The sequence below is a fragment of the Oxyura jamaicensis genome, chromosome 6 (assembly GCF_011077185.1).
Source record: "Oxyura jamaicensis isolate SHBP4307 breed ruddy duck chromosome 6, BPBGC_Ojam_1.0, whole genome shotgun sequence".
Classification (NCBI taxonomy): Eukaryota; Metazoa; Chordata; class Aves; order Anseriformes; family Anatidae; genus Oxyura; species Oxyura jamaicensis.
In genome coordinates, this window is record NC_048898.1 from 35,028,189 (window position 1) to 35,050,782 (window position 22,594).

The 22,594-nt window shown below is 46.9% G+C and overlaps 1 protein-coding gene across 1 annotated transcript in view; it reads right to left on the reverse strand.

Annotated features, from left to right (window-relative positions):
- TCERG1L (transcription elongation regulator 1 like) overlaps positions 1 to 22,594 on the reverse strand; it is a gene marked incomplete at its 5' end in the record, with an annotated part of 102,397 nt that overhangs the window by 15,230 nt on the left and 64,573 nt on the right. Inside the window, 4 exons of the mRNA XM_035330119.1 lie at positions 4,489 to 4,643; positions 8,682 to 8,770; positions 10,158 to 10,252; positions 18,563 to 18,688. Of these exons, the coding sequence (XP_035186010.1) occupies positions 4,489 to 4,643; positions 8,682 to 8,770; positions 10,158 to 10,252; positions 18,563 to 18,688 (465 nt within the window). The remainder of the gene's footprint in view (positions 1 to 4,488; positions 4,644 to 8,681; positions 8,771 to 10,157; positions 10,253 to 18,562; positions 18,689 to 22,594) is intronic.

Consider the following 22,594-nt stretch of genomic DNA (forward strand, 5'->3'; position numbering starts at 1 on the left):
AAGAACGAAAAGAAAGCAAGTGGTGAGAAAGTCTGGTCCAAAGCAGAAAGTTCACATTTTCAACAAGACAAGAGAAAAACTCACCAATGATGAAAAATGATTATGTGAAGCTCTCACGCTACTTGAGCCTGAACTCCGTTGGAAGTCATGTTAGGAAAAGACCTACCACAGATTTCTGAAAAGAAGGCTGTATCATTTTGAATTCTTTTTGTGCAAAAATACATGGACTGTATATTTATAAAACCAAACCTTTAATTACCATGTCACTTTTGGATGAAAGAACCCTGATACAATATACCCTGATTGCATTATTTACTCCCATCCACTGATTCCTGATTTATGTATCTCAAGCTCTTCCAGTGAGCAATGACAGCCTGCATGAAGGAGGGACACTAAATCCTTCTTGCTCTGCTTGCATCAGTGACTGCTATGGGTATGCTGCCTTGAACAAATGGAACAAGATTAGAGTCAGCATCATCGCTTAACATTTCGGTGCGATGGAAAACTCAGTAAAAGATGACAAATGGTATTTATACTCTCACTCAGGAACCTACTGAATCACATCATATCGCTGGACCTCTGGTGAGATTATAAACTGACTTTGAAAGGGAAGAAAGGCAATGGAGCACAAAATCTAATAATTAATTCAAAGCTTTGAGGAAGAATACAACTTGACAGTAATCCTTCCATGAAATCATGAACCAGAGCACTGCCCCAGTCTGATGGCCTATCAAGCTTAGTGCCGATTAATTAAATCATTCAACTAATCTGTCGTGTAATGAATTTCAGTTCATTTTCCAGAACAAAAAAATGTACCACTATTTACCTGGTGAGTTAAAGCGTTGCCAATCCATTGGCAACACACACAAATCTGATTTGTAATTTTGTAGAGAGCCCTAGCTCTCTACACGTATCGCATGCAAGACTGTGAGTTTAAGGTTTAACTATCTGTGCTATTTGTAAGGACCAGACTTCTTCTTTTTGTCTGAATACTAAATGGTTGAAAATATTTCTGGGAACAGAGTAGACAAAATCATCCCTAATTCTGAATAAGGATCATCTCAAGCATGAATCAACATGCAATTTTCTGTTAATGTCAGTTTTCTTCAGCTGAAAAAAAACATAAATTCCTGACCCTGACATCCAGACAAACAATTTTCTAAGAACAGAAAGAAAATATCCTTTTTCAACCTAAGTCTTTTTTCTGTTTTCCTATCTAGTTCTCTTACCTGTCAGTATCCCCTGCCCAAACGTGTCTTTTGGGGTTGATGGGGAGTACCACACTGGTGGCTGATGTGCCAAGTTTCACCTCTGGATTTAATTTGATTTTCCTTTAAAGACTTGGTACTGACTGTTTCCTGTTGCACTAGCTTCTGGGTTTCCTCACCACTTGATTGTTACAATAAATGGACAGAAATTTCAATAACTATGATGGAGTGAAATGGAAGACTGCAGAGGTTACAACTTGGAAAAAGTTTCTTATCCCCAGTGTTATACTTGCTCTACTTCCCAGGCAAGTAAAGCCTGGGCTTGTTTGTTGGGCTTATCAGGAGGCAGCACAATTTGAGGCACGCCAGGACTCTGGAACAAACACCTGGTTCTCCATTCAGGTGACTTCTCCCTGCTGGTGTGAAATGTGTTCTTGGTAGTTCAGAGACCTTTGGAGGGCTCCGTGGGGTAAGCTGTGGTTCTCATTTTCCCTGCTTCGTTTACACACTCCAACGGCCTGCACAATGCGATGGCTTTGTGCGCATAAATCCCAGTGGCATTTGAATACCACATGGGTTGAGAGGAATAGATGAAAACGTTTTTGTCCATCACAATAAGACAGAAACATGTCAAGGATTCCTTGAGGGGAACTGCGATACTGGGTCATCGTATGATCATACTGCGACATGGAATTAACATTAAAATGGTCATCAAGGGAAAGAAAGCAGCAGCAACCAGAAGATGTTTCACTGCTGTCAGAAAGGTTGCCCCAGCAAAATGGAAGGTCAGCGTATGAGAACCAGGAAGCGCCACCAGTCCCGGCCCAGTGTTTCGTGGGCAAAGGCTTGCCCTACCCGTTTTGGTGGCCCTGTCCGCAGAGGCTGCAGCAGACGGGGTCTGGCACGGAGTGGCGGCACGGCTCCTTGCCCAGCCCTGCTCCGAGGGCTGGAGGCACGAGAGGCTGCGGTCCTGCCTGACCTGGAGGGATGGCCGGCTGGGAACCCACTGGTCGAGGAGCGTGACGCCCTCGTACATCTCTACAAGAACGAACACTTTGTGGAGGCAGAGTAATTGATAAACGAGTAATTTTTCATTTATGCCTAAATTACAAATGCACTTGATCTTTCGGTGGAGTGATGCGCAGATAACCTATAACGCCCCATGAATAATTATGCTTGCTAACTTTCTCTTTCCTTTCATTTAAAAATTCTAATTAAAACTCAGCAGCAGCAACTAAGCTAAATACATTTGGCAACCATTGTTGCAAACACACGGCTCATCTGTGTTATTTATTTACTCAAGATTACAAGCTAAGAGAAATGGCAACAAGTAATTTCTTTCACCTCAGCAGCTAATATATACTAATTATAACCCGACTGCCTCAAATACCAAGCAACCACAAGTCCCAATTATATCAAGGAAGATGAAGACTATTAGCAGCAATGAAAGCTACGGTCATAACAAAATTGGTCCATGAATAAAATCTTGGTGGTACATATAGATAAATAATAAGGGATAGGAGTGAATTGGCAGACATCAGCAATAGTTTTAGAGTCTTGTCATTAATTAATTATAGACCATGAACCATGACCCTCACTTCTGTCTTTGGCTACCACGCCCCTTTGTCAGTAACTAATCAATCTTTCAATATATCCTTGTAATAAAAACATATGCTTTTTTTTTCTCCTGAAGAATGAAATTCAGCAGATGTGCTTTGGCATTTTACATACTGAAGTTCTATACAAAATGCAAAAAGACTTTATGTGCATTTGAAGCATCTGACAATTTAAATTTAATATTGAAATAATGTGATGACATTATGTGCTGATAAGGACTACACTAACAGAAAACCACTCTCTGCAGCATTTCCCTATAGCATTTCTTCAGCAACGTTCTGCTAGTAACGATAACACAAATACTGATTTATTACTCACTTTTATCTACCTGTCGGCATCAAGTTTCACGTCCAAAAAGGCATACTCACAATGTGTTTTTCAAGAGTTAACTGGAAGTTTTCCCTCTGGATCAAAGCATGCATTATGGCTCCTGACAGCACGCAAATAAAGGCAGGTCGTTTCATGAGGCTTGTAATTTCTAGTTATAAAATACTAGATTTTAAAGGAATGACAGAAGTCTAATTTTTCCCCCTCTATTTCTAGACCTCACCACTAATCAGCTGAAGGAGGTTCTCCTGTGAAACTGTTGTAAAGCACAATATGGAAGGATCCACCAGCACAAACCGCTAATCAAGACAAGCCGTGTTCCAAGTGACTGTCATACATACTAGATGTCCTCCCAGTAAAGGCAGACCCTATCGACACAGCTCCTACATGACAGCCAACAGAAAGCACGAGGAGATGGAGGAAGCACTGACACTGTGTGGAACTGCTCCCAGTAACAATGCACATGGAGTCAACTGGTGACACGAGGCTTTTGAGAGAAATGTGGCGGAACAAACTGTGGAGCCACTAGTACGCTGGGCAGCCCAGGCTGACATGCTGGCTATTCCTGGCTTGGTCACCAGTGGGAACAAAAGCTGAACTGGTCAGCTAAGCTACGGATAGCAGAATAAAAAGAAAGCCTAGTACGAAGCATGGCATGGGAGAACTGCTTCCACAAACCTTGTAGAGGAGCAGACAGCAAGCCTTGGATCGCTGACAAGTCAAGGCCCTTCTTTTGAACTGTGTTTTGAACCACTTAACATGTATTACTGCACATCAGCATATTATTCTTTAGCCAGTGCCACAAATTCCCCCTTCAGGAATCCACAGTGTTTAAAAGGTGACTGGTAGATTTACGTTGAGATTGAAGCACCCGTGTTTCCATCAAACCTTTTAGCAGTCGTTAGAGATTTACTATTGGGATTCTCTTCCCCCTCTACAACCTGGCTGAATACTCATTAACTATGGCATATCTGCTTTTGTGGAATAACTGAATAATGCATTGGTAATGCATTTGCAACGTACATCTTGGAAATAAGTGTAATAAAACACAGTGTCTTCCGAGATGTATTTTAAACATCACAGATTCATCCAGTATAAGAAGCCACCTGGCTCTTTATTGCCAGTAATGAGAACGCTCTGTCCCCTAGTTCAGCACTTCAGGAGAGATAAATATTCTGTAATGAACATCAATTTTAATATGATACTTGGCATGAGATCTCTAAAGGAAAACCATTCTAATCATGGGTATCAAATTTTCACCGTACGCACTTAGAGATCAAGACTCTTTCAACAGCTGAGTTTAAGTGGAGGCAAATAATCACAGGGCGTTAGTTACTTGCTGCGGCCTCCAGCTTGCGCTTGTGCGGCGGATCCTCGATGATCCTGTTTATGTCGCCACGGTGCTTCAAGTCCACCGGCTTCTCCCACACCGATAGCTGCATTGTAGGGTTGAAGAAGAAGACCCGGTCATCTCCAGTCCAGACTACACACCTATTTCAAGTGATAAACTATGCTTAGATAATGTCAGGCATACGTATGACCAAGAAATTAACTCTGAGTTGAATTCTTGTCTGTCATTGTTAACTCTGCATGGGTGAGACTCATCTCAGACTGACAACCTGCAGGAGGCCCTGCGATCCCACGCAAGTTACCTGGAGTTGAGTAACTCCCTCCACATCACCTAAAGGTCACAGAAATGGCCTACACACCCCATAAAAGCAGGAGGCTAAATACCACAGTAGGGGAAAAGGAGAGGAAAACACAGTGAATGCTTTGTTCACAGCAAAAGAAGCCACAGGAAAATACATTTTGTATTTTAAGGCTGTGACTGTGAGAGCAGCAAGTCACAGGAACCCCGACCGCTGCTCTAAGCAGCCCGCGAGGCAAGGCCGTGCCGGTGGGGGCAGCGGCCCCAGGGCACCACGAGGCCGCCCGGCAGGAGGCACGGCCACGGGCACTCGTACCGGGGACGTGCAAGTGGCCACGGCTGGAGCCCACAGCACCGAGCCCAGGTGATAGCCATGGGCTCCGGGTCCCGCTTAGGAAACGTGACTAAGTTGCTGCGGTGCAAGCCAGTTTTTTGACTTGTTCAGTTAATGTAACTGTCTCAGGTTGACATCAGTTTTTGCACCAAAGTTCATTTTAAAACGGCTGAAGTAATATGAAAATAAATAACACGCCACCATGACACACAGTCAGTAAAGCTCAGATTTACTGCCCCGAATCTATATGTAAATAGAGTAGCAGAACAGTGATCTAAAGCCTGCTCTTTGGGAATTGTAAAGAAAACTAATAAAGAGCACATATTCACTGTGCCTTCCTCAAACACATACACACGCTTATAATGGGAAAACGTTGGTCTCTGATACATAAACTTCTGGAAAGAACAAATGTTATTAGTCGAAGCCCTAATGCTTAGCTGTTATTAAAAGAAGGGACCAAAAGCAGTTAAAACTAAAAATCTGGTCTGGGTAGAAGACAACAAATATGAACAACACTCCATCATTGCAAGGTACGGTAAGATTATAACCCGAATTTTCTGTGTACCACTGGTAAGACATCACCACTGACTTTGCCCATACACAAAATAAAGGTATATGTAACCTCTGTAAGAAAGAGACTTGGAAAACTTGAAACTAGCATCTTGTTTGGGAACAGCAATGCTACCCCATGCACATGGGACTGCCACAGCTATTACTTGACAGATTATAACCAGTGTTTTTGGAAACATGTTTTGTCTCTGCTGATATGCTGCTGTGCTCCCGGCTCCCCTGACCACTCACGTGGATGCTGATGGTGTTCATTAATCACTGAATGCCACCAGGTCTTGTGTTCCCTCACCTCAGGTTAGAGACTCTGGGCTCCCGTGACACCTCTTTACTTTTCTGTGACTAATGTCATCTGACGTTTAATTTAAAATTAATGTCCCTTTCCCCATGTACCATGTCACCTGTTCCTCCTTGGTACAATAACAGTTCCAATTATCCACCGGGAACGCGTGATATTCTGTTTCAGTCACTGAGCATAAACGGGAGATGCAGATAGTGCTGTGCTCATTTTGCCCTATAGAAAACTGCTTTGAGTACGGGAACAAGATGATTACATGTATCTTGTTTCTTAATGTAGAAACGTTTGGTTACCATTCTTTTCTGCCATTAAAAATACGATCTAGCTACTCCTGATAGGTCCTTTGTCTCCCATTTTTCTTGATTTCTACATTACCTTGATATCTAGGGATCTGAAGGCATTAGATTGGGTCACTGATCTTTTGGGGCTGAACATACTCTCCTCGTCTCCTCGATAACTAATTTTCTCAGTCTCAGTAACAAGCAACAGGCACGTCAACACTTCCAATGTTATCAGGGAAACAACGAAGTGAGAGAAAAGAGGAAGACAGAAGGGATGTGCACACAGGCAGTGCACATGTAAGGCACAAGGGTGGACGAAGCACTGGTGATAAGCTGGGCAGAAGATTCCTTTTCTTTAATTACACCAACACCCACAATGCTGTCACTGGAGATTTCTCCACTTCTGACTCTATCGTCCTTTTCCTATCAGCCATTTCTCCCTTTTCATTCTTCCCAGGCCATTTCTCCCTTTTCATGGCCACAGGCAGGCTCTTGAAATCACCTCCTCTCCCTCCCTGCCTCCACTCAGCTTCTCCAAATGCTCTCAACTCCAGCTTTGCCCTTAGTCCTGCTGCAGACGGCAGATGTACACAGCTCAAACTGAAGCATGTACAGCAACCTCTGCAGTGCTGCTAACAGCAGTGTGAGGTGGCAGCGTTTGAGCTAGGATTCCTTCACCTTTTTCACGTATCGATTCCCACTTCGTCTGTCAATCTGCAATTGTTTCCCCTCCATTCTCCCCTCTTTTGCACCTCTGGTGATCTCTCCGCTCTCCAGTGACCTAAAAGCTGGGAGCAGGAGAAGGAGAGAATTGCCACGTGTTCGCTGCTTGTTTTATCAAATGCCCTCAATACCCAGCATTTACAGACACCGGTCTCAATTTTAAAATTAAACTCTTCTGTTGAAAAACTGGCCAGTCTTCATGGTGGCAATAATGCTAATCATGCTAATGATGCTAATAATGCTAATGCTAATGCATAATCATCTCATCCTACTTTCTGAGTAGGGACTGAAGGATCAAATAGCCATTTCTGTGAATTCTTGCACGCAGTGCTGAATGCCCTACAGGCTCAGAGGGGCTGACAGCATGTTAGCAACTGAAAACTCACCTCTTGGTTTGTTTTAAGTGGCACAGCCTCCAGCCCCACTCAGATTTCCAGAATGACACCCCAGCACATGCTTGGTGGTGTCACATCACCCCTGAGTTTGCAGAAGCATGGAGACAACCTATGGGTGGAGAGTAAATTCAGGATTTGCTGAATTTGTGTTTTAAGCTACAAAAAAAAGTAATTTTTTAATTCTGATTGAACACCCTACAGGCATGCTCCATGTTCCATCGCAAGCCACTGAGCAGATGAGACTTTGTCACCTCAGAACATGGGACAACTCTCAGCATTAGGACATTGCCCTTCCCCTCTGGTCCCAAGGATGAGATTTGGATGTCTGGTCTCACACCTCAGCGCTCACTGGGTCACTAAATACTTCTCTGGAAACTCAGCAATGTAAGGTTGATTAAATACGACGTAAGACTGTGTTTACAACACTGGTCTGCAAAATGGCACAGAATAATAACAACAAATATTGGCTGACATTTGCTTTAGACAAAGATCCCACAGACATCAGCCACTGAGCATAAACTTATTATTTCATGGCATATGGGTAAAGGACGTGAAAAATCCTTCTTGTCAGCCATTCAGGACAGAAAGTGAGAAGTGATTTCTATCTATTTTAAACCCACAGGAGGTTCAGTTACCCAGGGTGTAGTTGACTGAGCGGGAATGTGGTCAGGAAACCCAGGGCATGAGGCACAACCTTTCAGAGATTTTCAACTGTAACCTGAAATCGATGCCAATCTTGCAAGACTAAGAGACTACCACTGCCAATGAAATAGCTGGGAGATGAAGAGGGTCAGGCCCTAAAGAGCAAGAACATTTCTCATGGGTCTTGTATTTCCTCTTTGATCTATCCAAGAACTGTACAAACTGGATCCTCAACACATGAGAGATCCAGTAAGGCAAGGCCCCTAAACAACACTGAACACAGCACTGCTGCACAGAACACCAGCAGTGAAGGACCCACAAAATCAGAAAGAAAAACCACCAGCTGCTTTCTGCCAGAAGTGATTTCTGGCTGAGCTGAGGTTCCTAGCGGCAGCACGCTCCACTTACCTCACAAATCCCAGGGAGGTGGCTCGCACCGTGTTTGCAGCTATGTCCTCTCATTTTCGTTAAGTACATGATTAATGAGGAAAAGCTATGCTGGAAGCTTGAAAAGGAATGCAGTGCTGCTACTTAACATCCAGGATAGTGTATTTTCCCCACGTAAAGACAACTAATGCATGTTTGGCAAGAGAAACAGCGCTGATGAATGACTTTTATTAGCTCTAATTGCATTTGCTTACCATGGTGATCCTGGCACTGGAGTGGATGCCACGGGCTTGTTGCCATTTGAAGAACTGTCATCCTCATTTACTAGTTTAAAAGAATGATCCTTGAAAGAAAGATAGAGATTAGTCAACAAGTAAAACCGATACATAAGACTGTTACTGTCGTACAAATCACTCCCTTATTACGCAGATTGCCTTTATTCCACTAACAGCTTTACGAACAACCAACTGCCTTGAGAATAGTCCAGATAAGCTGGAAATAATCAAAGTGGTACCCCACATCCAGCAATACAAATGAAAGACCAGCAGGCACGCTTCTGTCCATGCCAACAGCTCACATGGGACAGCGGGTGTAATTCTGTGTATTGCAACTACGAGGAGAGCTGCCTCGCCAGAGAGGAAGCGCGTGGCACGGCTAACGAGGGGGGCAGGCTGGAGGAGGAGCGCTCCCAGCATCTGGGCAGAGCAGCAGCTCATGGAGCAGTGGGGTGACGGCAAGGGCCAGGGCTGCGAGTGGCACTGGTGGGCAAGCACACACCCCGAGGGAGCCGTCTGAGTGGGAGCGAGAACCAGGGAGCACACAGCACCCCGCCGAGGTCATGTCCTGGCCATGTCACGTCCCGGCTACCACCACTTACTGCTTCCTCGTGTGCATTTTTTCTGGTATTGTGCAAAGATGTAGCAGTGACAAGTGCTGAAACCCCGTGGGGGGGTCCCGTGTGGGGACCAAGCCCCGCTCCTGGCCCCATTAACGCCCTTGTGACAGGGACAGGTCACAAGGGCTGGCCTGTGCAGATGGCACAGCTAACACGTATGGGCAGTGAGCATTGCAGTGGCTTACAGAAACAAACCGTGAGGAGGAGGTGTGGGAGGAAGGCAGCGATCCAGCTCAGTGCATTATCAGGACATGAGAAGCATGTACTTAATGCAAATATAATAAAGCATGTATGCAGAGGTCTTTATTTTGAAAGTACTTTGCTACTTGAAGCACCAAGGATGTGTCCCAGTACCAATACAGATGCAAATGTGGAGAACATCTGCAGAGCCTGGTAGGCAGAGAAGTTTTGCTTGCACTGAGCCTAAAGAGGACAGTATGACAGGAACATAAAAAATTTCAAAGAATATTTGAACTCATTCCACATCTCCTCCTCAGGACAGAGCTCCTGATGCCAAAAGCAGGTGTGCACGGAGGAGAAGCATGGATGAAGTGCCCAATGCATGGCAGCTTTGGGCATCTTCCCCACTGCTGCTTCCTGAGCCCTGACACTGTGGCCGAGAGCATTGGGGCCGACACCCTGACGCTGCACTGACAGAGCTCCACAGAGCAGTAAGACAAATTAAACAGATAGCTCTTTAAAATCGACTGTAGGAAACAATCCTCTATCGACAGCAAAGCTCCAGGTCACAGAGCAGTCCTTTATAGTGACTCTGATTTGCACAGTTCAATATCTTAAAAAGGTTTTTAAAGAAAGAAGGAAATCCATAGCAGACCTTATCGCCATCCCTCTCCACGGGCGCGCTTTTCCTGTCGGCGTGCAAAATCAAGGTGGGTGGGCAGGAGGGCCGGCTGGATTCCTTCCCATTATCTGCCAGGAGAAAGCATTATTTCGGTTAGGTGCAGCCAATACACGGCCAGCCACACGCGGGGCTGCGCCCCCCGCACGGTGCCAGGGCTGCTCGCTGCCAGCAGGTGCTGGCCTCCATCACCTTCCTAAATATCACGCCTCCTTCTAACAGGACTCATCTGTATGCTTTTGAGAGAAGCTCTGACTGCACCACTGAGCTTTTTTTTTTTTTTTTTCTAGGAACACAACTGTGTCGGATGGCACCGAGCGGCCACCCTGAAGGCCCCAGCAGTGTTCTTCAGAAGCTTTGGAAATGGATTTTCCCCTTAGTTTGCTGAATTATCACCTCATCGCCAGGAGAGCGAGGAGACCGATGGCGGCAACGGCAGCACGTGAGGTGAACAAACAGAGGCGAGGAAATAAATCCAAGAGGCTCAAAGGATTCCTTAAGCAAGGCTCATAATTAGGCTCTTTACCAGACCAGTTGCACTTCCTATACACTAACTGCACTTGTGCTGCCAACGCTGCCTGAGGGGAGAGTTTGTGTGGTCAAGCGGCACAAAAAAAGCTCGGCCATGCTCAAGAGAAGGGAAATGAAGCGGTGTGGGAGGAGGAGAGGAGGCAGGGGCAGGGAAATGGGGGCACCACGTCCCTCGGCAGGGAAATGGGGACACCACATCCCCAGGGCATCACCTGCGCCCCTCTGCCTGCCAGCCCCAGCCCTCCGGGGGCAGCAGGGTGCTGGGCCCAGGCAGGGCCTGCAGGCCGCGGCTGTGCTCTGCTTCACCTTCTGCAGCAGTCATGGCTGAGCTTTTAATTGCTTTTGAATTGGAAGCAGTTGTAAGAACAAGCCCCCAGCCCTCTCCTTTTACACAGCAGTTGGCTCCAAGTGAAGTGCTAACCACTCGGAGTGTTTTCGCCAGCTACAAAAGGTCTGTGTCTCGGTAACAGGCCGTAATGAACAGCGGGGAAAGGCAAAAAGGCAGCAGGTATCAGACAGGCCAAGCAATCAGGAAGAAGTGTTTTCTTCCACTAAGGCGAAACCAAGCGGTGACAGTAGCAGCTCCAGCGGGCAGCACACACGGCCAGGGATGCCGATGGCCATGTTGTGCAGCCCCGAGCATCCCGACGAGGATAGAAACCCCAAAACCATGACTGGGGCCCCACTCCACAATATTTAGATTTCTGCCTTAAATCCTGCAACATTTTAGGTACCGTTAAACAACAAATGGTGACAATGTTTTGGTTCACTCGATAAGAACCCCAGCAGCAATACAGAACCATGACCCAGCACTGCTGTGCAGACATCCCTGACGAGTTCCAGCACAGCAGCAGAATCACCGGAGGAGGCTCGAACCCCTCCGAAACTGCTGCTACGTCCCCCTGCTACCCGTGCCTGTGTAGGGTATGCCGCCAGCACCCCGGTGCAGCACTGCACACCTGCCTGCACCCCCAGCTCGAGGGCTCAGAGCACGCCGCGCTGCACAGACGGGGCAGCACGGACATCCTCCTCCCGTCCCCAGCTGCTGCAGAGCACTTTTTGTCTGCAAGACGGACTAAAACTTGGGCAGAGGAGCTTGAGGGAACTATTGGCAAGTGCTGCTGCTCCAGGAGTGTGTATTACGGAGTCGATTCACATGTGAAATAGCATTTGATTAATTTGAAAATTACTTAGCAGAACAGACATACCTGCAACAGGAACTACATCAAGGAAAAGGCTGGAGCCCACAGTGTTTGATTCTCTTTCTCCACTGAACATATCACAATAATAAAAATTTAAGTATAAGTCATTTTTCTCAGAAGACTACTTACTCAATTTTTATGGGTAATGAAGAAGAAGATTTACAAATCATATCAATTAATTTCCACATTAAAGGAGCAAGGAGAAGGGAGCAGCTAATATATATCAAAAGGATCTCTAAATCTATCCTTCTTCACCGGACATCTGCTAGCAGGGAATCACAGCATTACTGGAGAAGTTCAGCTTTGAACGCAGTCAGATTACATCCAACTTCATTTTGCCTGCAGGAGGTCACACCTATGCTTCCTCCTCCTGAACTTCCAAAAGGCTCAGAGCAGACAGCCCGAGAGCCGCAACGCCTGGAGACAGCAGAGGACCTCTCAGGGATCTTGCGGGGAATTTCTGAGTGATGAAAGCACAGCGATGGTGCCACACACATGGCTGGGCATCTTCATACCAGGGACACCAGCACCTGTAGGAAGAAACTGACCCCGGGGTGCTCATCTTCAGCCAAGAGAAAAACCAGGGTCCTGCTGACAAATACGAAGGCACATTTCATTCCTCAATCTGATGTAAACTACAAAGTTTTTTTTTTTTTTAAAAAAGGAAAAAAACAACCTACAAAAGTAATGCACTCTTGTCCACTTCAGTACATGGCAGCACAAGCCATGATAAAACTCTCAGCAGAAGAGCTGTGTGAGGAAAAAACCACTGCAAAAAGGACACCTGAGAACCAAGGATGTTTCTGTCATTCACCACTTTGTGAAGTGTGGAGGCACAATTACAGCGCCTGGCTGAAATTTCACTCTGCTAATAAGTTCTCACACTCTAGAACATGGCAGAGGAAAGACGTGCGGTTTTGTCACCCTCACAAAGGTACTTCATTACCTTGCCCCATAGTTTTCCACCTCTGATTCTGGCCCTGCTGCTGCCCCAGGGATATTCCTGGTTTCTGCTGCCACTTGGAGCTGGAGGCACAGCTCTCGGCACGCCCCGGTGTGAAAGCAGAGCACAACGTGTCACCTACAAACGTCCACGCTTCCAGCAAAGGTTTTAAATCAAAATAGCATTAGCATGCCTTCTGGAAACGTGCTTGTGGAGGATGAAAGGAACCTTGAGACATCTCCCTTTGTAGCTCCTTTACAAGTCAGTGACTGTGCAGCGGTGTGGAAGCAGGTGGAACAGCCCCGCTCCGGAGGCTGTTTGCAGGCTCCGGGCTCCCAGCATGCTGGAAGGTAGCACTGCTGAACGGTGCTGTGCCTCAGCGCATCCAGCTCATGATTCTTCTGCTCTTGCCAAGAAGTAATCCCAGAAGAAAGAGCTCTGGAAGGCTAATTACCTCTAGTGAAACAGTCAAACACAGATTGCTACTCAGACAAGGCAAACCCCTGATTCTGTCACGCAAAGAAGGAGCAGCTGAACATCGAGCAACACACTTGGACAATGTTTAACAGGCCTTGGATTTATTTTCCTTTTACTCGGGCAATCACGTCAACTCCACTTTCAGCTCTATTTCTTTCTCTTCTTACCTATTTCTCTAATCCTAGAAAAAAAAGAGAAAGGTAGTTTGATTCCTTTGGAGTCTTCATCGCCATGCTGATTTCCGAAGCAGCCAAGAACTCCCATTCATCCACATGCATACGTATGCACGCAGGAGGAACACAGTTACCTCGCTGGCATCGTTATTTAACTGACCATTACATGCATTAATAAGAATAGATAAATGTCAACTGGTGGATTTAAACCAACTGTTGCACGTGCGAAATTCAGTGGAAAAGTTTTGCACTCCTGACACTGAAGAGTAAAATAGGAGAGAGAACCTAAAGCACTCCCACAGCTCAGGTAGTTCAGGTTTGATGCAAAGGAAGGTACAATGTACAGCACAACTGCTTCTGCCACTGCTGCTCCTGCCCTGCTCTTCAGCAGCTGAAGGTTGTCTTGAAGTACGAAGCACAAAGGCAGCCGCGCTGACCAAGCCTGGAGACTCGCACACAGCCGTGCTCACCTCTGTTTGAACCTTACGCAGTTCCACTTGGAAACTCGGTGCTGGCAAAGCCCGAAGCAACTTCTCAGTTTTTCTCCTTTGAAAAGCTCTCACATCATCTGAGCAGGGATTTGAAGCCTCACGGAGGGACTTGGGTGCCGCATCTTCTGCTAGAAATAGCGTATCGCCAGCGCAGCACACCTACGTGAGCTTCTGCAGCACACAGCTCACTAAGCGTTCACACGTGACACAGGCTTCCACAAAATGTTGGACAGCACATATGAAATAAAATGGATTTTTTTTAAAAAAAAGAAAGCATTGGGCTATACTGCTGAAAGTCGCTGGGCATGTCAGGAGTCAATATTATTATATCCACAGTGACCACTGAGATGGATTGTCCCAAGACATCGAAGTTTCAAGCCTGTGTTTCCTCCATCTGGCTTAAAAACCCCAACTGGCTGAACTCCCTGGGTTCAGGTGGGGCTGCGTGAACGAGGGAACCTGAGCCTGAGCCAAAAGAAGCAGCAGAGCCGAAAGGGGTGAGGCCAGAGGCGAGGCATAGGGCGGCCACATCGGACTGACAGACCGCTCTGTGCAGGAGAACATGAAACAGACCACGGGCAGGGCCTCTCAGATCACTGAAGACTTCTAGGACTTGTTAGATCCTTACAGATCTCTTCTTCTCGGCGCATGCCAGAAAGAGCAGTGGGCAAGGTACATCATTGACCTCTATTGGCAACTGGTGCACGTCTTTCCTCAGGTTTACTCTTTTCTCATTAATCAACCTTTTTTCTTCCTCTCTTTAACTTAAGCGCATAAAATATACTGCAGGGAGACTATTAAGCCACCGTGACGTATCTCCAGCATAATCACACGGCATTTTTTGCCCCTAAACTTAGCAGCATAATTACCAGCACTGCGTTCCCGCAGCCGCTGCAGCGCTGCTGAAGGATGCGCTGGAGGCTGGAGGATAAGGATACCTGATTAAAGAGATTTCTCCGAGCCTCCACGGCAGGTAGAGAGACATGAATAATTCACAGAATGAGAAGCTGAGGTGAAGTAGCAAAATTATCACACATACATTACAGAGGACGTAGGCGTATGATTATAAACATGTTGTTAAATGCAGAATTAGAGAGGATGAGGAAGAGGAGGACCGATTTACTCCACGAGAAGCTTTGGACAAGAGAGAATAAAAATGTTTTGAAAAGGTTTTTAGAGGCCACACTTCTGTTACTTTCAAATATAGGTTTAAAAATTTGACTCTTAATGTTGCAGAGAGATGGATTTATTTCAAGTGCACACACCCAGGCACTCTGCTTTTTGCTGTCCCACCAATATCGCTGTACGTCAGTCCTGTCTCTCCCCACAGCTTTTTTTGTCTTTTGTTTTTTGAGATCAGCCTAAAACCCACATCGGGCGGATGCCCGGTTCCTCCCCTGTGGCTCGCTGCTCAGACACGGGCTGGTTTCATTGCTGGCTCCATCACCCAGTCCCTGCCCTGCTCCCGCACAGCTGGGTCCAGCTTCCACCCACCAGCACCGCTCAGAGCAGCGGGCACCTCCTGGCAACATCTGCTCCTGCTCCTTCCTGCACAGTTTATTTCACCCCTTAATTGGTGCCTGTATTCTGCTTTGACCCTTTTCTCTGTTATTTGCCAAACGCTGTGTTCCCCACCTTAGCACATCTCTGCTTGAGCAGCTTTTTCCCTCCTCACCAACCTCTTCCCACTCACTCCCTTATTTTCCTGAAGACTTGTAACAAAAACGGTAGCAACACGAGGATAAATTCTCAGCCTGCTGTGCCACAGCACAGGCTCTGTGCCTGGTGCGGAGGTTGAAGACAAGCAGCCAACACCCTCCGACAGATGGTATTTCCCCAGACAGGGCGCAGGGTGCACAGCACCCCCCTCCCGCAGCAGCTGAGATTGGCTCCCTGCGGAGCAAAGTCAGCTCCACCAGGAGCGGGCACAGCACTCCGGGCACGTGCCTCGGCCTTCCCGCAGCACCAGGCAGCCCTCACCCAACGCAGAACCACCGAACGTATGCTTATCTGCGGTCGTCTTCTGCCTGGGTTTACCTTCTTCTCTCGGCTGCAGCCTCTGTGCTATTTCTCAGCCCCTCTCCCAGCTCTTTGCAGCTCTGCGAGGCTGTCCAGGCGAGCTGCAGCCAGTCCAACACCTCCGCCAGTTCCTGGCGCCGCTCCTTCCTCGGCTCTTTACGTGCAATTCCTATTGAACTTAAATCGAGTTCAAGATCTTGGCCCTGATCTGAAGCGCTGAAGACCTGTGAGGTTACGCGGAGCCCTGTGCGGGTGGCAGTGAACAGCTCCACTCCTCTTGTAAGGAGTATTGTGTACAAGGGGCTTTTCCCTTGACTGTAAGGGGAAAAAAATCATTTGTACTCATCGTTGGATACTTCCAACACAAAAGTAAATGCTTACTAGAAGCCAGGACCACTGCAAAGTTTCCTACTTGTGCTCCAGAAATACAGAAAAGTACCAATCAATTTTGTCTTCAGGAAGGAAGGTTTTCTGCGTGTCCTTGGAGGCCCCGTCTCCCCGGCTGACTCCGTGAGCGGGGCAGCTCCCGGGGCTTTGTCCAAATCTCGCTGTTTCGTAACAGCTTTCTGAAGCGCACGCTTCCTTTTCTGGAGCGCTTTGAGACTGATGTGTGAAAACACTTTATTACTGTTATTTGCCCCTAATTATGATTCTTTCTTTGATTGCCTTTCCAATGGCAATAATGATAGCTTGTAGAAACCTATAGAAAAGTGTGATCTCCTGAAAAACATTAAAGAAAAATCCATACTAAACTTGAGTGAAATTGCCATTTTTCTTTTAAATGCAGTCAGCAGCAAATCAAAGATGACAACGGAGGAAGATGAATGTGTTTTCTATTTTCAAGGTAAGGCCAGAAACAAAAAGAGTGTTCATCTTATTTACATTACTTGTATACACCTAGAAACGGAACGATTGCTCTTCCAAAACGACCTCTCAACACTACAGCCCTTTGATTTACACAAGCTATTGACCAAACGTCACACTGGCCTAGTCATCAAAAGCCACCTAGACAGCGAAGGCTTTACACAGCATAATCCTCGTTCTGCACAATGGGTGGAATCGGGAGGGTTTGTGTCTGCCAGGCTGACACTAGGGCGATTATGAAATTCCCCTGACGTGAAATACATTGCAAACGATGATTGCAGTTTTCCACAAGCAACAAGCTGCAGAGCAGCAGGACTCTTACACAGAACTTTGTCTTTCTGCCCGTGCATTCTTTAACCAGTTTTAGCATTTCCTCCATCTCTTGCTCCTGCCAAGAAAGCACGTCAATAGCATTCACGGTGACTGCAGAGGAACACACGGGTCTTAGACAGAGTAACTGAGGGTAAAAGAAGGGGCTTAGCAAAAGCTAGCTAAGCCAGACAAGAAACTTTCTACCACAGGAAACGTGTATGATCTTTCTTTCAGTCTTACATCTGTCATAAAATTTTCCAAACTTCCCAACCAGAAGCGGAATGCTCAGTAAAATAAACTCCGTCAGAAGGTCTAACGCACGACAGGTATAAGGGCGGACAGACCTGCTTCAAGGAGCGCCTGCAGCTCCAGGCGGGGATTTGCCTGGCACAGGTGACCCTGAAACTTTTATCTTAGCTGTGGACTGAGCCTGTGAGCACGATGCACCCACAAGGCAAAGGGCTTGGCGGGACGAGGGTTGGCTTTTATACAAAAGTACAGTCACTTCTAACACGCGGCTTTTCAACCCCGCCACAACCATGCCAATGCTGCCTAGGTGTGAAGGACGAGAAGAATTACACCAGAACTGATACCTAGTACTAAATGCTTGACAAAGCCCAGCATTTGCCACGAAACCCGGCTAGCAGTGTGCTCAGCACCCTGAGATACTCCCAGGCACGGAGGGCTGCGGCCAGCCCGGCGGGCAGAGGACAGCACATCTTCATTCCAAACGTAGTATTCCACCTCCACTGCCAGAGCTCCTGTCTTCATGACGACGATAGGATTGGAAGGACTTCTTGTTAGCAGGAAAGATGTTCTCAATTTTTTATCAAAATCTGATCTCGGTTAGGTCATGATCTGCACGGCGTACATGTGGATCTGAACAAAGCCACGGGACTTCTTCCAGCTTTTGGGAGAAAGCACCGTCTCCTTTCACAACAACACACACATTTACATGAATATGAATAAAGCGGTTTTATCACACAGCACAGCACAAAGCATCCTCCGAGACTGCAGCCAACGAGGCTTCATGGAGCAACTACCCCAAAGATAACCACGTTATCACCGCAATGCCTGTGAATACCATTGGCAAGGGAAATGAAAAGCCCAAGGACATTTCAGAAACTTGCCTGTTGTGTCATCAAATGCAAAGCTACTGCCAGTTGCCAGACCGAGCAAACGGGATCTGAAACACTCTGAAAACACTTGTAATTAGCTAAAGCAAATGCCATCAAATTTGAGCTGATTTTTTAAGGGCCCCCCCCGTTACCGTGCGTATGGAAAATATGGAAAACATAGTTTGGTTGGAAGTACACAGATCCACAGCATATGCTCCAGGAATACAGTCGGTGCCCAGAAACAGACACACCTGTTAACGCCTGCTCCATCAGGTTGGTTGTCACGAACGTCACAGCTGGTGCAGACACAGCAGTTACCCTGGCGACTTGCGCTGGCAGCAAAGGACCCACATGAGCATCCACTCTGGAGGCAGAACCTGCATTCAAAGCATAATGAAATCATTTTTTCTTTCCAGCAGACAAAAATGCCTTCAGAAAAATCTCTTCTTTCAGCCCTACTTCACACAATGCTTGTTCAAGCTCCTGTGAAACATTTCTCTCTACGCTCACTCGGATGGTGAGAACAATAGGGGCTGAGTTTACTCCAATTACTGGTCTTGTCTGAACACGACGCCCAGTGATTTCTGGCAAATAAGTACAGGTGGGTATTTTTAATTAATAGAAACGCGCTCCTCAAAACAAGAGTTTCCAAGAACACATAGCGTGTTCAGAACAGATGTACAGCGAGATCAGTTTTCTTATTGAAGACTAAACAACACACCTCCAATTTCTACTCGTTACTCATCACAAACCATGTGTGTCCCGTTCTCATGGGCAATATTTTGCCAACAATGAACAACGGCAGCTTTATCACTGCCTGCTCGCAGACACTCCACAAAACAGAAAATCACGACATTGCCCACATGGAGTGATCCAAATCCGCTGCTAAAATCGTAATTAAAGCAGGCTACTTAATCCGTGAGAACTTGGGGCTACTGCCAAATCTGAGGTCAAACCTCAAGCACTGCTTTCCTACTAACTGTACGTTTGGACACTACACGTTTTTTTGGAAACGGACGGAGACCACATCATCCCACTTCCATCTGAAGTCTCCGTGCCCTGCTTGCAAGCTGCCGTTTCAAGACTGAGCCGGCAGCAGGGCCACATCCCCAGTTTGGGATGGACCGAGAATAAAACCTGATTTCCCAGGCACGTCTCAAGCTGCAGAAGCGTAGGGTTCATCTCAGTGCCCAGTGCAACGTTTCCACCGCTTTGTTTCTCGGTTCCCAGGTGTCACGGCACCTCGTTAGGCGCCGCTCTCACTAACACGGGGAACGCTGATCGCCTCCCCGAACACGACCGACACACCTTATTACGTTGCATTGTCACAGTGGTTACTTCGATGTCCTTTTTCTTTCTCAGAACTATGGCCGTGGCTATCACCTCGCCCAGTGCCCAGGCAGAAGGATCATTCCTCCTGGTTTTGATGCGTTGGTAACACGGGTAACATGGCCTACCTGGGAGAGCCTGGCAAGGTTAACTGCAAGCAGCTGGAGGAGAGGCTCCAGGAAAGGAAGCATTCTGTTATTTCTCTTTATCTTTAGCCATTAAATCAGTATAGGAGAAATTCCTGCAAGACGTGACGACTGCGTGAGAAACAAACTACCCCGTGCTATAATAAATTTAATCCACACTGACTTTGAAGGAAGAATGGCAAATAAAGTACTTACAGGAGAGGAACAGGACAGTGGGATGGCTGCTGTGCTATCTACACTTCCTTTACTCGGCCATCTCTAACGGGACAGCGAACCACTCTCCACCCGGAGCTGACATTCGGACCTCAGGCAGCGACGGTTTCTCTCTCCGTGCTCTTCTGTCAGAGCCCCTGGCAAACCCATTAACTCTGATGGGCTCTCTGGAAACGCGCAGAAACCATCAGTTCTCATCCAGCCTCCAACACCCAGCTCTAAGGCGCCTCTAATTACATGGAGCAATCGTCGCAATGGGAGACCCCTCCTGCGTGACGAGGGTGCCCGACGGGACGCGCACACCGACAGACCGAACTTCTGCCTTCCGCCTACTTGGAGACCGTTCCTTGAGCTCAGAACGCCAAGTGCAGATGTAGAGCACCACCCAACCGCTTCCAGCGGGGTGCTCTGCACAGCACGCGTCATTCGCTGTGCTTTTGCTGTTCGAATTACCGTAAGGACCACGAAAGGACACCGTGATCCTATCACCTCCAGAACCACCGGAGACAGATCTGAACGGTATTTGATGGTCCGCTGTCTCCTGGTTTCGGTGAGCTCTGTGCGTATGAACACCTCGCTCCTTATAACCTGCTGTAAGATTTATATTGATGTTGCAGAGCCCCTCGTGGCGCCGGGTGCTGCAGGCGGCAGGGGAGAGGGACACCTGGCAGAGGTAGGCATAGCTTCAGGTACGCAAATCCCTGTCAGGCCACAAACACAATTACGTACACATAAAACTGGAGCGACTTCGTAACGTGCTTAATTATCTCCCGCGTATCGCTGGAGATGAGCTCGGCTCTTCCCCCCCCCCCCATCAAAACATACGTTGCATGTTGAAACGTGATTTTGCATTACACAATTTGAGCTGCCTCTTTATGGTGATTTATTATCACATCGAGCAAAAATAAAATTATCAGTGCATCTTTCAACATGATGGAAGCAATTAGCTCAACGCTCCCATCCATATTTGACTCAAGCACATATAAGCACGGGTATTTTTTCATACTGCAGATCAAGTTCAACGGCTTAGTTTAATTTTATCTTACGCTCACCAAATAAGCTGGAATGATTTAAGGCAATCATAACATCGAAGGAATAAATATTTATGCTTTCTAGTTCTTCGTGCTCACAAAAAAGCAGTCTTTGCAATAGATGGGTTTAGAATACAAGCAAACCCCATGGATTCAGCTGAATGTCGTAACGCAGTACAAGCTCTCAGTACGAACCCAAAACAACCTGGGCTGCAGTAACAGCGAAGCATGAACCATACAGAACCCAGAACCCACCCACACACCCTGTGCGCTTTGCCATTAAGTTTAAGGGAAATTTTACTACAGAACCATTCTGAGAGGGAGGAGTGACAAAGTGATCTTTTCTCTCACGTCTCTGAATGCTGCTAAGCACCCAGGAGCACCGACTGGGAAGTGGTGCGTTTTGGACCAGATCCTCTCGGAGGTCTTCTCCAGCCGTAATGATCCCACGACGACCGTACGATTTTGAGAACACCTGTCCATTTTTAAGACCATTTCAGCGCAGACGCATTCTACTGACATTTAGAAATGTAAGAAGCCTACGTCTCCATGTAACCATGACAGTGACGTTGCAAGGCCAGAGGAGGACAACGCCAGACAGCCATACCCCACCGGGCACGGCCGCGGCACAGCCCGCAGCCACGCCAGGGCCAGCTGAGCCCCGGGGAGCCGCTCACCCCTTCTCTGCGCCGTGAGGCACGGCATGGCATGGCACGAGGGATTTGCCTCGCTGGGAGCCACAAACAGCGCTGGCAAGAACAAGGTTTGCTCGGCGATGGAGGTTTCCTGCCCGTGTAACTGCTCTCGGGCGTGGGAAGACTGGGATTTCACCTCCTTTCCTATAGTATTCTGATTTATTCTTGTTCTGTTCTTGGAACACGGCTGTTTTGATTCCTCTGCTTTGTCAGAAACGTATTCTTGCTGTCTGTATGCATATTCATGGTACTCTGCTGCGAACAGATAGGATCACCCTCGTGTTTTTTTAAGATGGCAAAATACGTCAATGGAATAAAGCCCAAGAATATGATTTTCAAAACTGTACCCACGGCTAAAGAGCAGAAAACCCATTAACGGTATAATTTTGTTGACTTTCAAGTCAGTGATGCAACGCTGAAAATCCCACAGTCAATAATAAGCCCAGCAGGTACTCCCAGATATGCTTATTTCTAAGTCAAATACGAGCTGCGATGGTTCTTTTTTACATCCAAATTGAAATGTAATGAGGGAATCTATTAACAAAGAGTATTAAATATTCAGCGGTCTGGCTCTGCTCAGGAAAGGCTTTACCTTAAAACTTCCAAAGGGACCCGCAGAGCAACGCTGATGTCTCACAGGCTTTGCCCTTTTTATACCATTTGGAAATTCTCCTCTTTTGGAAAAAAAAACCAAACAAACAAACAAAACCCAACCAACCAAAACAAGAACAGCCCAAACCAGGACACAACCTGTAAATACAAAATAAAACGCTAATATTGAACCTAAAATGCTGAAAGAGCTTTCCTCGCAGCGGCAGGCTTGGCCGCTGCTTCCCTCCGCAGTAAGTATGAACAGAAAGCCAGTCCCT